The sequence below is a fragment of the Squalius cephalus genome, assembly GCF_949319135.1.
Source record: "Squalius cephalus genome assembly, chromosome: 24".
NCBI lineage: Eukaryota > Metazoa > Chordata > Actinopteri > Cypriniformes > Leuciscidae > Squalius > Squalius cephalus.
In genome coordinates, this window is record NC_137145.1 from 15483637 (window position 1) to 15498501 (window position 14865).

The 14865-nt window shown below is 35.8% G+C and overlaps 1 protein-coding gene across 1 annotated transcript in view; it reads left to right on the forward strand.

The window, feature by feature from the left end:
- fat3b (FAT atypical cadherin 3b) overlaps window positions 1-5193 on the forward strand; it is a 60056-nt gene extending 54863 nt beyond the window's left edge. Inside the window, exons 29-31 of the mRNA XM_079860616.1 lie at window positions 1823-1861; window positions 2106-2171; window positions 3009-5193. Coding sequence (XP_079716742.1) covers window positions 1823-1861; window positions 2106-2171; window positions 3009-3556 — 653 coding nt within the window. The 3' untranslated portion in view covers window positions 3557-5193. The remainder of the gene's footprint in view (window positions 1-1822; window positions 1862-2105; window positions 2172-3008) is intronic.
- The last annotated feature ends 9672 nt before the right edge of the window (window positions 5194-14865 follow it).

Consider the following 14865-nt stretch of genomic DNA (forward strand, 5'->3'; position numbering starts at 1 on the left):
GGTATTATAATGTACATATTATAAATAAAATAGTAACATCATCATTACAAAATAAATCCAACAATTTATCAGGACCTTGATTTTCCTGCTTATTAAATGGCTACTAGGCAAATGAAACATTTTCACCTCAAATCAATATTTCATGTCCATTTATTTATTTATTATATGAGAAGAATGAGGGCACAGAGCTATACGGGAGACATCCAGCGCTGCTAGGAAATCGGTTGCCTGGATACAGCGGTCAATCACACAGTTTAGCATCATTATAGAAAAAAAAAAACTGACCACAGAATGCTGCAATTGAGAGAAACTATTGAGCTGTAGAGTAATATTTTATGTTATCCTGTTTAAATATTATAGGGATCAAAAACCATGCTGCATGAAAAGGTAAAGGTAAAATCCCAGAGCGAAGTGTCCAATCATGCGGGAGTTCAGTCCACACCGACGAAAGTGGGATTAAATCTGTTAATTAAACTGCACGACTTGTATAAAACCAGGGTTTAGACTCGCTCTCTAATTCACTCACATAATCCAGTTGCAGTAAAAACCTGAACTATTGAACTATACCCTTCCGTTACTGAAGAACAGTATCCCTATCCTCTGTGGCAGTGACCTGGTTTTGAAGCGCAGCAGAACCAGTCTCTAATTAAACCTGCCCTAGCCCAAAGCTGTTTCCAATCAGTGCAAAAACAAGCTGTTTGCTTGAAAGTCTCACACACTATGGTAATTCATGCTGTCTGAGGAGTTCGCAGCTCCACCTTACTTCTCAGAGGTCTGGATGAAAGTGGACTGTTTTTGTTGGTTATGCTAAACAGCACAGTTTGATTTACCCAAGTAGGACATGCTCCTGGTTTAAAGACTTTTGTGGGACTTGAATCAGCATTCTTTTACTTTGAAAGTGTAAACTTTCAGTTGTTACCTTGAGAAGATACTTTCTATTGTTAAATTACATTGTTGTAACCTAATGTAATCAGATTCATTTAATTTTATTAATAATATTATATACTATTATATATATTATTAATTAATATAAGTTTCAGGTATATTTAAATGTAATACAGTTTTATTTATATTTTACAAATATTCATATTTTTAATATTGTTGTAATATTAAAGTCCCCCTGTAGTCGATCATTTTATCCTTTAAAACTCATCTTTGAACACCAAAATTACATATTTAAGCTTTTTTCCCTCATGCCTTAAAATAGCTTGAATGTAACTCTACACCCTTGCCTCATTTAGTAAAGGTGGTTCTATGAATATGCAAATTAGCCCCGCCTCCACTCACTCACTCCAGCTCAGAGATCCACTCTGTGACGATCACATGTTGACGTGATTGGTTACAATCACTAGTTATTAGGGGTGTAACGGTACACAGAAGTCACAGTTCAGTTCGTACCACAGTTTTGGGGTCACGGTTCGATATTAGTTCGGTTCAACAGGAAAAACCAACAAATCCCCAATGCTAGGTTTCTTTTCATTTATTTTGAACAGACAGTAACTTGCAAATTATAGTTTGTTCCGCCTAGCAGCATTTAGTCCCTTAGTTGGTACAGTACAGCGTCCTTTAGTGTATTAAGCACAAAGCCAGGACACTCGTATTTCATCACTGGACTGTAGTGAGACTTCCACCACACAAATCGCCACAATGCCAAATGATTTTGTCTCATTATAACAGCAGAAACAACTAAAATGATAGTTCGGAAGGGATACATGTACCGTTACACCCCTACTAGTTATCTATTGCTAAAATCTGATTGGTTTAGGCCAGGCCAGGCCAGCTAGAATGTTGATTTAGTCACATTTTCCTCTTCTTCTAACAGTTGCAGGTCTGTGTGATGTGCAGCCTCACAGTACCTCCTGTGAGTCCACTTTATGTTTGCTTTTATTGTTTCATTTTACTTTGCTAATATCTGTCCCTTTGTTTCACATGGTCATGCATATTTATAAACCTTTACATGCACCAGAACATTCCATCTTCAAATATTTCATCAAGCATAAACAAGTCGATTGTTCTGTCTGTTTTTATTTTATTTTATTTGGCTGTTCGTTGTTTATTTGTTTTCATCTCATAACTCATCAAAACACATGTATGTCTTTTCACAGCAAGCCCACACCTCCACTGTGAGGATAGGATGTGCCTGAAATTCGTCAAAAAGTATTTTATGAATTGTAAGAGCTCACATCTACGTTTACTGTACTAAGCAAGATAGCTCTTATCTAAAATGCATCTTGTGTATTTAAATATAATCAAGGAAATCAAAGGGGAAAATAAATCAGAGAATTTTCACAGAACATTTTTTTGTGTGTGTATGTATATATGTGCGTATGTATGTGTATTTATATATATATATATATATATATATATATATATATATATATATATATATATATATATATATATATATATATATATATATAAATATATAAATATATATAAATATATATATATATATATATATATATATATATATATATATATATATATATAAATATATAAATATATATATATATATATATATATATATATAAATAAATATATATATATATATATATATATATATATAAATATATAAATATATATATATATATATATTTTTTTTTATATATTTATATATATTTATATGTATATGTATATATATATATATATATATATATAACCTTTAATCTATCATATACTGTTATATAATATTTTAAATAACTGTTTTCAATTTTAAAATGTTTGATGCTAAATTTTACTCCAGTCTAACCCCAAACTTTTGAACAGTAGTGTAGATTAGTATTATTTGTAGTAGTATCTGTAGTAATAATAATAATAATTATTATTATTATAATGATTGTTGTTGGTTGTTATTATTTATAATTAATATTATTATTATTATTGAAGACTTGTGTAAAGATTGCAAAATGTGCAACATTCATAAAGGTACGTCTAATGAAATTTGCCTCTGCACTTTCTGATACTCACAAGTCCTCTGCACTTTTTGATACTCTGCATGTGTTTTCCAGCCTACCAATGGCAAACGACAGAGTGGCTCGACACGTGTCTCCCAGGCTTGGAATCACCGCCTCGAGACCAGACCCCTACACCACCACCCCCACCCCTTCCTGCTCCCCCACCTCCCCTGACCCCAACACGGTTACGTGGGACCCCTACCCGCCTGGGCGGCAGCGTTCGGTTGGACGGCAGCACCCTATCGCTGCAAATGGGCTACCCGTTACGACGATACCAGGGCCAGAGAGATTTCTGCTCGTCTCAAACCCTGGATGACAACAACTCGCCTGTTTACGAAGAATACCGCGGCCCGGATCACTACGACATCGCCTCTACTGTTCACCCGCTGGGTTTTAGCGAGGGCCGATCCACACCTGAACAATACCTGCTCTCTTACCCTCCTCTACTAGCCTGGGAGGAACGTCCGCATGTCTGGGAGGACACACACCCCTTCGGAAGCCAGCAGGAGATCGACAGACCGGGCAGAATTTCTCTCCGGGACCAACGTTTGCGTAGACAGAGCCCAAAGACATCTTTGTCCGGCATGAGAGAGTATTACTGACCATTGACAAACAAGTCCTTAATTAATCTGGATGCTTGTGTTCATGCAACTGAGGACTCGTCCTGAAGATGTGTGCTGATCTCTTTGGAATAAAAACATTTGGACTCAGTCATACTGTACACTAGTGACCATTCTTCATGCACCTTATTAAAGGGTTAGTTCACCAAAAAATTAGAATTCTGTCATCATTTACTCACCTTCATGTTGTTCCAAACCTGTATGACTTTCTTCTGAGGATTTTTCTCTTCTTTTTTTGATCTTCTTTTGTGTTCCTCTGAAGAAAGCCAGTCATAGAGGTTTGGAATGACATGAAGGTGAGTAAATTGTCATTTTGGGATGAACTATCATGAGAACATGCATAGTTTTTACCGTCTACTTTCTCATCAGCGCATCTGAGAAGCAGAGTGATACTATGTGTTTGTGTAGGTGCTACTGTGTTTGACAAACCACAGGTGTTATTGATGGAATCCATGTACAGCAGTGTTTCTCAACCAGGGGTCCAACCAACTCTGTGCTCCGCATAAGGATGGGCAGATCTTCTGAGTAGATATCCAAGTATATCCTTGGACCGGCAATGTTTTGCTATCAAAACAGTCTGATGGAGAAAGGAAACCTGTTTTATTCCATGGACTGCAAAAGCCGTGGAGAAAAACAAGTCAGTTTAATTACATTTTTGTAGACGCTTCAGGGTTTGTAAGCATCTAGTAATTTGTGCATATTCCAGGACAGAACGCGCACAGGTGTGTTTCACATAAATAAAGAGCTGTTTATGTATTCACGTGCTCTCTTTATGTCTCGTCAGTAATGCATGACAACTACATATGAATCACTCATCACACATCTGGCGTTTCATGGTGTTTTGCTGTTTATGCTGCTGTTTTTGTGATTTTTATTTAGTTTAGGATCACAAAACTGTCATGCTGGTATGCTTAACATCTGTGTTTATTGATTAATGCATATAGTATAAAGACTTATGAAGCATACAGACTTTATGAACAAGAAAAGGTTGTATTTATAAAGCGACTTTCTCATCAAGGTGGCTTTAATTGACTTATTTTTTATCGTTTATTCTACCTGGCTACAAATGGGAATGTATATTTTTTCACCTGATGCCTCGTTGTATCTCATTCCCAGTAGCAACTGCCCATATAATATATGCAGTATAAAAATCAGACTGGGAATCTAGACACAAGATTTTTCAGGGTAGTTTTCTTGGTCCATGTCCTTGAAAAATGTTTTATTTTTAATACCTCATTTTAGTGAGTACAAATAGACTTATGGAATAATTATTATTAATATTATTATTGTTGTTGTTTTATAGCGCCTTTGTAGAGTCCAGGGTCATTTCACAAAGCATGATGTTAATAATGTTTTATTTTAACTATTTTATTTTACTTGTTTTATATTAAGTTTGTTTCTGTAAACAAGATCTTTAAACCAGAGAATATTTTATTAAACCAATAAATCAGAGTATTGTAATGGTTTGCAGGATGACCCTGTGGGTCAAAGGGTTCTGATGGTCTGTATTGTGTTCATACATGTTGATGTTGTCTATTTAATGTGTAGAACTCATCTTGTATGTTTGAATAAAATCCTATTCATTGTCCAGTGTAAAATAAAATAAAAGAACAACTACCATATGCATCATCTATAGATTGATTTAACAAAGATTGCTGGATATGTCGCAATAGTAAAGCATTTTCAGCACAAATGCACATCATATAATCTTTTCAGATACGAATACATCGTGTTGTAATTTCCTCTAAGAAAGAAAACTTCTGTTCCCTGAAAAACTTTATAACAAATCTATGTGATTTACAAATGATGACAATTTGTACTCCTGTTAAAATCTTCCTCATTGACATTTAATTGAGCAGTTTAGACTGAAGTTATCATCATATGCACACATAAAGAACTAAAACAAACCTTCGCACAAGCCAATCTTTCCTGTGCTCGACAGAAAGCCACAGCAGTACAGTTGCAGACAACAGCTTTATACAAAATGTGCCTTTTTTTTTTGTAGTTACAGTACATCATTGTTGTTACATCAACAAGTGCACAAAAGGACACTCCAGTTGAATGCAAATAGAATTTCAAAGTGCATTATTTCTTTTTGCAGAAACAACTATACAGAAGACAACACAATCCAATTGCATGATCCAAAGCTTGTTTACGGGCAAGGTTCCAGGAATTCAGCTTATATGATCGAAACATAATGACACTTTTATCTCTGGGCCTTTTCTCTGTTGTACAGGGACGTACGCCGGTTTCATCAGAGAGGTCTTGTAAACATCCTGCGTATCTGTGCTTTTATGCTCTGGGTGTATCATTAGGCATGACCACTTTGTCTTTTCAGATTTGAAAGTGTGCTTCAGATGTGCAGTGAAAATTACAGAGTTTTGTACATTGTAAAAACGGGTTAAATGGCCAGTAATGTGCATTTCCTCTATGGTGCTTTCAACACACTCTGATTGCAGTTTGAAACTATTTTACGTTTTGTCGAATTGGTGAATAATTCGTATGAATTTGTATAATCTCATTCATAAGTTTTCATACAACCTGCCTACGCCTCATTAGCTATGGTTCCATCAATCTATTTGTCCGCAAATTTTGGGATACCGCATAAAAAAAATCGCTGGATGGAATTGCTAAGATGCACATAAATTCTAAAAATGTGCATTAAAAAACGTATACACTTAATTGAAGCAGATATTTTTTATTCAGTAAGAAGACATGCACATAAACTCTAATGAAAACACATTTACCGAATAAATTCCTCGATGTGCAACAAAAGAATAATCATGTGACTGCTTTGACGGATCATGTGATCAGAAAAATGTTTGGATGGACGACGAGGTCCGAATTAAACATCGTTTTTTTTAAAAAGAAGTGACTTCTTTGTGATAATTGACAATTCTTGATGGAAAACATCAAAGAACATGCAGATTTTCCAAATAGTACAAGCGGAGATGATCCTTAAAGGTTACAATAACCAATGAAAACCTAAAATAACATAACAGCATTTATTGTGTTTCGTCTTTATAAATCATAAAAGTCATGATGTCAGAGAAAATGTTCTAATTCCAATTTCCCAGGAAGTGATTTTTTCCTCCTCTTGAGCACATGGAAACAGTGTTTTATTTGCAAATGTTTATGCAATATTCCAAGCACATTCAATTTGCAACTTTGAATGGACACATAGCTATTGATAGTGCTTTGATTTTACAGTGGCTCACATTTTTTCTAAAAGTTTTCCAAATTCATACGAAATTGTGACCTCATAAAATAATTACGGTTTCTTATGAGATCATGTTGGATACTTCTGTTTGTCAAAAAGAGTAAAATGAAAAATGCACCACATGCACATTAACGTCCCACAATTGCTTAGTTAAAATGTGAAGTGTTTCATTTGCACCTCTTTACAATATCAATATTTTCCATTGTCTCTTTTGTGAGTGAAGCAATGTCACTGATTTCCAAAATGATGCCAATGAAATTCCACCACAGAAGACTGATGGGTAATGCCCTAACAAAACAAAAGTATATCTGCAAGGTCAAACCGCCATAATCTCACAGTCGACTTCCACTGAATCAAACGTGCGATGCTGAATGCAAGGAGGATCATTTAAGAGGAAATGAAACTAGTCGTAATCCCTCTGAATTAATACTGGTGTTTACATCTAAAAGTATACCGAACAATGGGGAATCCACACTCCGTGAGCACCATTTCCTTTGACTTTTAAAACAAGCGAGAGCCAGCCGCTCAACTGACAGAAAGACGGTTGGTTATATAAGGGGATGGGGGAGAGATGCTGGATTATCGTTCCCCTGTTTCTGCTCGGAGACATGAGAGAGTTAGGGGTGATTATACCCACACAGTCTACTGAATAATACCCAGATTAGACACACTAACCAGGCCTCATCTCCACGCAAAACATCTGCCTTTGCCTCCTGACAGACACACACACTCGCGCTCTGGCACTGTGGATGTTAAACACACCACTTTGGAACAGATGCCCGTACGTCACAAGCTTATAACACCACGCGCCAGAGAAAGAGACATACAGACAACAGAGCCATGTTTACAGACCTCTCAGTTGTGCCAAATTCCCTCTTTTTCTCTTTTGCTGATGCATGTGAGAAGATTTCTCTGACAGTTTAAGTAGGGAAATTGTCAGTTTTTATGAGTGGATAATTGGGAACAGTTTCCTCTACCCTACATTTCAGACGTCAACGACAAAACTTAAGAAACTAAAAATCCCCCTGTAGTCAATCATTTCATTCCTTAAAAACGTATCTTTGATCACCAAAATGACATATATACCGGGATAACCTGGCTTCTCTTGAGACTCCCCTGTTTCGCAACAGTTAATGATATGCTAAAGCCCGCCCCCCTCCTGATGTGATTGGTTACAAGGTAGTTTGTGATGTAAGAAACACTGGCGATTTCAAACTGAGTCTTTGGTTCACTCCAGTTTTAAGGACAAAAAAACTCAGCAATGGTGTTGACTTATGAATCTGCACATGGTTTGTCTTAAAGCACATTAAAAACACCACAAAGACATATAAACAACATTAAAAACTTGATTTTCACCACAGTGGGTCTTTAAGACAAGGTTAATGAGGGTGAGAGTATAGAAACGAAAGACTTTGGAAGTAAACTAAAAAGTTTCTCATAGTACTTTATCTTTGGCTGCATTACAATGATATCCTAATTCTTTATTGTGTTTGAAATGGTTTTGAGAGAGGCACACTCGTCTATTTTTGCACATCTAAAAAATAGCTTCAAACAAAGCCACAGAAAAATCAACTGTTGCATCTCCGAGCAACACACAGTGGTGTTCCTGAAAAAAATTGATGTTTTGAACGAATCATTTGATTCAATGATTTAATGACTCACTCATATATACAATCAGTTCCTGAAAGAATCAGTGTTTAAATGAATTGGCTGCATATTGATTAAATGACATGCTCATAAAAACAGCCAGATGTCATACAATACTGTAAACCTACCTGACATCTCAAGAGTAACAAACATTAACTCTATGCATAAGATAATGTGTAAGATAATGAATATGTAACAAGCTTGTCTATGGAAGCTTGTTTCCGCCACTGAATAAAACATTTTAAAAGATAATTGCGACTTTTTATCTCACAATTGCGAGTTTACATCTCGCAATTCTGACTTTATTTCTCAGAATTGCGAGATATAAAGTCAGAATTGCGTGATATAAAGTCGCAATTGCGTGTTATAAAGTCAGAATTCTGACTTTTTTTTCTCGCAATTGCAACTTTATATCACGCAATTCTGACTTTATAACTCATAATTGCGAGTTTATATCTCGCAATTCTGACATCTTTTCTCAGAATTGTGAGATATAAACTAAGGGGGAAAAAAAGACGGACTTTTTTTTTTTTTTTTTTTTTTACCTCAAAATAGTTCATATCTCACAATTCTGACTTTATAACACACAATTGCGACTATATTTCACGCAATTCTGATAATAAGACGCAATTGCAACTTTATTTCTCGCAATTCTGACTTTATATCTCGCAATTGCGACTTTATTTCACGAAATTCTGACTTTATATCTCGCAATTCTGACTTTATTTCTCAGCATATCTGCAAGATATAAAGTCAGAATTGCGTGAAATAAACCCGCAATTGTGAGATAAAAAGTCGCAATTATCTCTTAAAATGTTTTATTCTGTGGCGGAAACAAGCTTCCATACTTGTCAGTCATTTTGCAGGCTGGGAGACTGCATTCGCTTTGCTGATTCACAAAACTCATTGTTACATAACATATATATTTGTTTCAAAGTAGAATCAGACCACAGAGAAAAGAATAAGTGCACCTTTACGAAATAAAGAGTTCACTGGATTAAGGCACGCTTGAGGCTAGTTTAGAGTTTGTTGTTTTGTAGTTCTTTGTTTCGCATTGTCTGTTGAAACTGAACTTGTCTGATAGACTTTTAGCTTGGAGCCATGTTCTAGCTTGTAAATGACTTCAGCTATCCAAACCAATCCTCTTTGAATCAATAAAATACTGCTCCAAATGAGACTCCATTGAGTCCTTAAATCACCAAAGCAAAGTACATGGTAATTACCCAATCCAGGCAATCATATTTGCATTAGACTACAGATTGTTTTATGCTTATTTTATTACCAACTAGTACCATACGAACAGCCAGCGGTGTTGCACACAAGTTGGCAAAATGTGTCTAATAAAGCATAGTCCTGTTCTATTTACACATCCACTTGTTTGTTGGAAATTGTGGATCAAATCTGAATAGCAACCCATTTAGTTTCACAAAGCAGTTGTCCTGACTTGCTCTTCAAGGCTGAGTTTGGGTTCCAGATTCATACTGCAAAACATAACTGCATGGCAATGATTTAGAGTCTGACACCAATTTCCTATTTTTCCTCCTAAATCTGCCTGTTTACTCAGCCTATCTATAAATAAGTGGCAGGTTATTAGTGTCACTCAGATTTCCTACAAGTTTCTGTTTACCGCAGAGGCTGTAAGTGCAAGGAACATGAGGGTCAATATCTGAATTCAGTTCGAACACTTTGGCTCCGTTCCAAAACATGGTGAATTGCCTTGCTTTCTACTGTCTATGGGCTGCATCCTAGCTGAAATGGGACTTCATAAGGCACTCATTTTGGACACACTACATAAGCAGAAATTCACATGAAGTCCACAGAGGACTTTATTGATTTCAATAGAGATGGACACTAGCATGTTACCAAGCTAACAATATGATGCTCTAATAAGCATAATACATTTAATGAATGAATTTATGTCTTTATTTATTAACTTATGTGTATTCATAATCAAATCTTAATCAATCATAATAAAAATGTCTCTTGCTTTGTCCACCTTTTTTTAACTAAGCTTGTCATGGTGCATTGTGGGATTGCTTTCTCAGTTACTGTAATACATTTGAAACAGCCTTAGCATGGGGAAACGTCTTCAAATGCTGTCGTAGGTGGTTCACTAGGGTTTGGAACAGACTTTTTTTTATTTTGATTTGTGTAAATGGGATCACAGCCCATGTTCTCTGTTCTTTAGTTTAAGTCTTCTACAGATAGCAGTCTCTCTCATTAAACTGATCTCCTGCAGTGCTGGAGATCCATGTGCCAGAGTGATTCAGCTTGAGTTTAATCATCCCTATTTTCCAGTGCATTTCCTCATTCTCTAGGAGTTCCGCTTATAAACAATTGATGATTATACTGAAAAAAATGTAGTGCAGCCAACCTTTGGGGTTTATGGGATAAAATGCTTAATTAATACATTACAATGTGAAAAAAAAAGACTCCAACAGATGCTTGTGGTGAGATTAAAAGGCATGACACTGTTGCAGAACACAGCAAAACCATAATCGCTTCAAATGTTATGCCTGCTATCGTGTGTAAGAGCTGCCTTACGTTCTCCTTTTTAACAGCTTCTCAAGACTGAAATATAGAGCACAGTTCAGACATAACTCCTCTACTCTTCCAGTTACCACTTATAAACCACTTGCCAAACTGTCTCAATTCAGATTCTTTATGCTACTTTGTAGTGGGAATGAAGAAAAATACCGAGGATATTTTCGACAGACCCGAGTGTCCATGGTGAGATCTTAGATCAATGCAGTAATTGCACATGCTTCCATCCAGTATTAGTGAAGTCATTAAAAACAGAGGGAAATTACATTCTTGTGCTTTTTCAGACTGTCATACCTGTCAGTCATAGTCTAATATATGCATAATTAAACGAGTATGATTTGACCTAAAGATGTCTCAAATGGCAGCTGCTCGGCTGATGCAGGAAGAAAACAACCTGGAGGCTGCCGGTTTTCTTGACAGATGAAAATATGTACTGACAAAATATATTTTGTTAGAAAGCATGATTACTTGTGATTTGAATGGCTCTGGAAAAGTTATTTGCCGTCCTAACTGTGTAATTCCATTATCTACCAGCAGGGTGATTTGACTCTACGACCTTGCAGCGCCAGAAATCAGCAACTACCCCCAAAGTCCATTTTTAGAGAGCCTCTGAGCAGTGATTTTACACATGCAAGACCAACTCTTATATACTTAAGGATATGAGGAAATACCAAAATCTCAAAAACTGCTTGCCAAACTCATGTTTAAATAACTTATTTCAAATCAGCACCATAATCTGACAAGTCTGTTACATGCAGACTACAAAACAGACAAAGTAGCAAAAGTATTCATACCATCTAACTATGGGTGCAGATACTTATGTTCGATATGGCAGCCAGCTTACGTATAGTGGCCCATTAAAATGGCCACTAAAGAGGCATCTATGTATACAGTATGTATATATGTATATATATATATATATATATATATATATATATATATATATATATATATATATATATATATATATATGGTCTTCAAACCCACTTGAATACTTGAGTCAAATACAGGAAACACATCATGTAGACAAGGGCTGCATCCGAAATCGAATACTTCCCTAGGCTGTATGTGACAACAATAGTATGTCCGAATTCACAGTGATCGTAAAAGCATAAGGCAAACAGTTCCCTGATGACCTACTTCTTCCAGTGAGATTCTGAAGTGCGCTTACAATGGACACTTTACTAACCCATGAGGCCATGGGAGAGGATTTGTGAATGGCAGTGAAGCGAATGCAGGGCAACAGGTCTCAGGGCAATTCGACTTTCAATTCAACTTTATGTTTCAGCGTACGGCATACTGACGGTTAGGTTTGGGGGTGAGGTTCAGGGTGACGACACGCTGTCTGTTGCAAGATGGCGGGCTCACCGACGTGTCTGGAATGGTCAAATGTGGAATCTACGCATACATATCTATGGTGAAGAACACAAGTGTGTGTACTTTTGATTACCTGATGGATGTAACACATGACAGGTCACATTTCAATGGCAACATGATGAATGTAGTATGTCCGAATTACATTACACACATTCATACTAGAACATACTTTTTTAGTGGTCATAACACAAGTACTTATTCAGAATAATTACCTACTCAAGAGAGTATGCGATTTCGGACTCAGCGAAGTGTTCAAGTGCAAAGACTATTTCAACAGCCGAATATGAGCGCTATAATTCATATTGCACATAAGCTTTTATAAACTTGCAATGAACACTGCAGTCTCTGGGCCCACTGTTTTAATTATTCATAAAAGATGAATCACTGTTTGATCATCTGGGATATTGGTATGGAGACAAAGGCTTTTGGCATCTGATTTAGACACAGAAACGGGGACGTGTAATGTCAGACTTAGGACGCCGACTAGGACAGACCCACAGTCATTGGTGGTAGCAAGTTGATTGAAAGAGCGTACAAGATATTCAGAAATTTTAAGAAATTCTTAAGAAATTGAAGAAAATTTTAAGAAATTTAAGAAAATTTTAAGAAATTTAAGAAAATTTTAAGAAAAAAGAGGTCCACCCAGAACCTTACCCCCAAACCAGTCAGTATGCCGTACACTGAAACATAAAGTAGTTACGAATTGCCCTGAGACTGTGTTGGCATCTGTATATAGTAATTTCAATGTGTGTGAATACAGTGAATAACATTAATTGAATGCTAAAGCAGTTTCACATAAAAAACACCCATACATTACACAATTTTCTGGCTTCCCAAGGTGTTTTGGATGTTTTCATGCACACAACACTGGGGAAGTAGAGTAAGGTTGGATATTTTAAAATCAAAGGAACTGAGAGAAATCGAATTCCATGATGAGGCAGCTCTTGAGAACCAATTAGAAACATTATTACTAATTATTAAAGTGACCTTAGGCGGGTAGAATCACATAACCTTTGCAGGTGGGCTCAGAGTGAAGCTGGTGGGAGGATTAAAATGTAAAGATTTTATGATTCATCGTTATAGCAGTCATGTCAAGTATTTGTCAACTGCTCCTCAGTTGACTTCTTCACTTAATGGTAAAAATACGTTATCACTGGCCAATGAAATCTGAGTAAAAAAAAAGCCTCTGGTGTTTAGATTTAAAAAATCATATTATATTGCTATAATTAATAACCCAACTGAACATGCCTGGAGTAATCAATGCATTTGTGTGTGAGTTGACAAAAATGTCAGTATATTTTAAAAAGAAACATTGATTAGTTTTACTTTTTTATCCTTACTTAACATTTTATAATAAACCTCTTTCTTAAATAATTTTTATCAATAAGAAGCCTTTTTTTTCTAGCTCCCAGTAGCAACTATTTTGTCATTTTAACCGCCTAATGATGACACTGAGAGTAAATGCACCCGGTGCTGCTGTTGCTATACATTTACGAATGTAACTGTCATCCGCATGTATGGACTACAGGTAAAAACGCGTGCTGTGATTCGCTTTGTTAAATTTTCTGCTTACCTAATCATAACTGTAACTTATTTTTAGTGCTATTCATTTTCAAATGTGCTGTCAATGTTACATTTTAGCAGACACTATTCATCAACACTGTTGAACAACTGTTCAATGGTTCATGAAATTTTTTATTCAGATTAACTGAATTTATTTATTAGATAGCATGCAGTTACTTTTAAAAAAAGGTATGGTTTATTTTGCACTTTTTTCATATGAATAAATGCATTTGAACCATTTTCTTTACACTTTCACGCAAAATCAATATACCCATTTTAGGGGTCTTTGAAATAACATTAATTCAAAAAGTAAACCAGCCTATATGGAAGCTTGTTTCTGCCACTCTCACAATTCTGACTTTTTTTTTCTTCTGTGAGTTTACGTCTCACAATTCTTTTTTTCTCGCAATTGCGTGATATAAACTTGCAAAAAAGTCAGATTTGCGGATGTAGCCTAGTCTTTTTTTCCTCAGAACTGGACTTTGTAACTCATAAAGTTTGTATCTCATAATTCTGAGATGAGTCAGAGTTGCAAGAAAATAAGTCAGAGTTGTGAGATATAAACTTGCAATTGTGAGTTGTTAAGTCAGAATTAGTCAAAATTGTGAGTTTATATCTCATAATTCTGAGATAAGTCAGAGTTGCAAGAAAAAAAGTCAGAATTGCGAGATATATACTCGCAGTTGTGAGTTATTAAGTCAGAATTAGTCAGAATTGCGAGTTTATATCTTGCAATTCTGACTTTTTTCTCGCAATTGCGAGTTTATATCATGCAATTCTGAGAAAAAATCTGAATTGCGGAAAAAAGTCAGATTTGTGCGATAAAAAGTCGCAAAAATAAACCCCCGCATAAAATAACACTTAATACCTAAAATTACTCTCCTAATGCAGTCCCTTGCAAAGCATGCTGGTAACTACAGATCCACTGCATTTCTCAAAA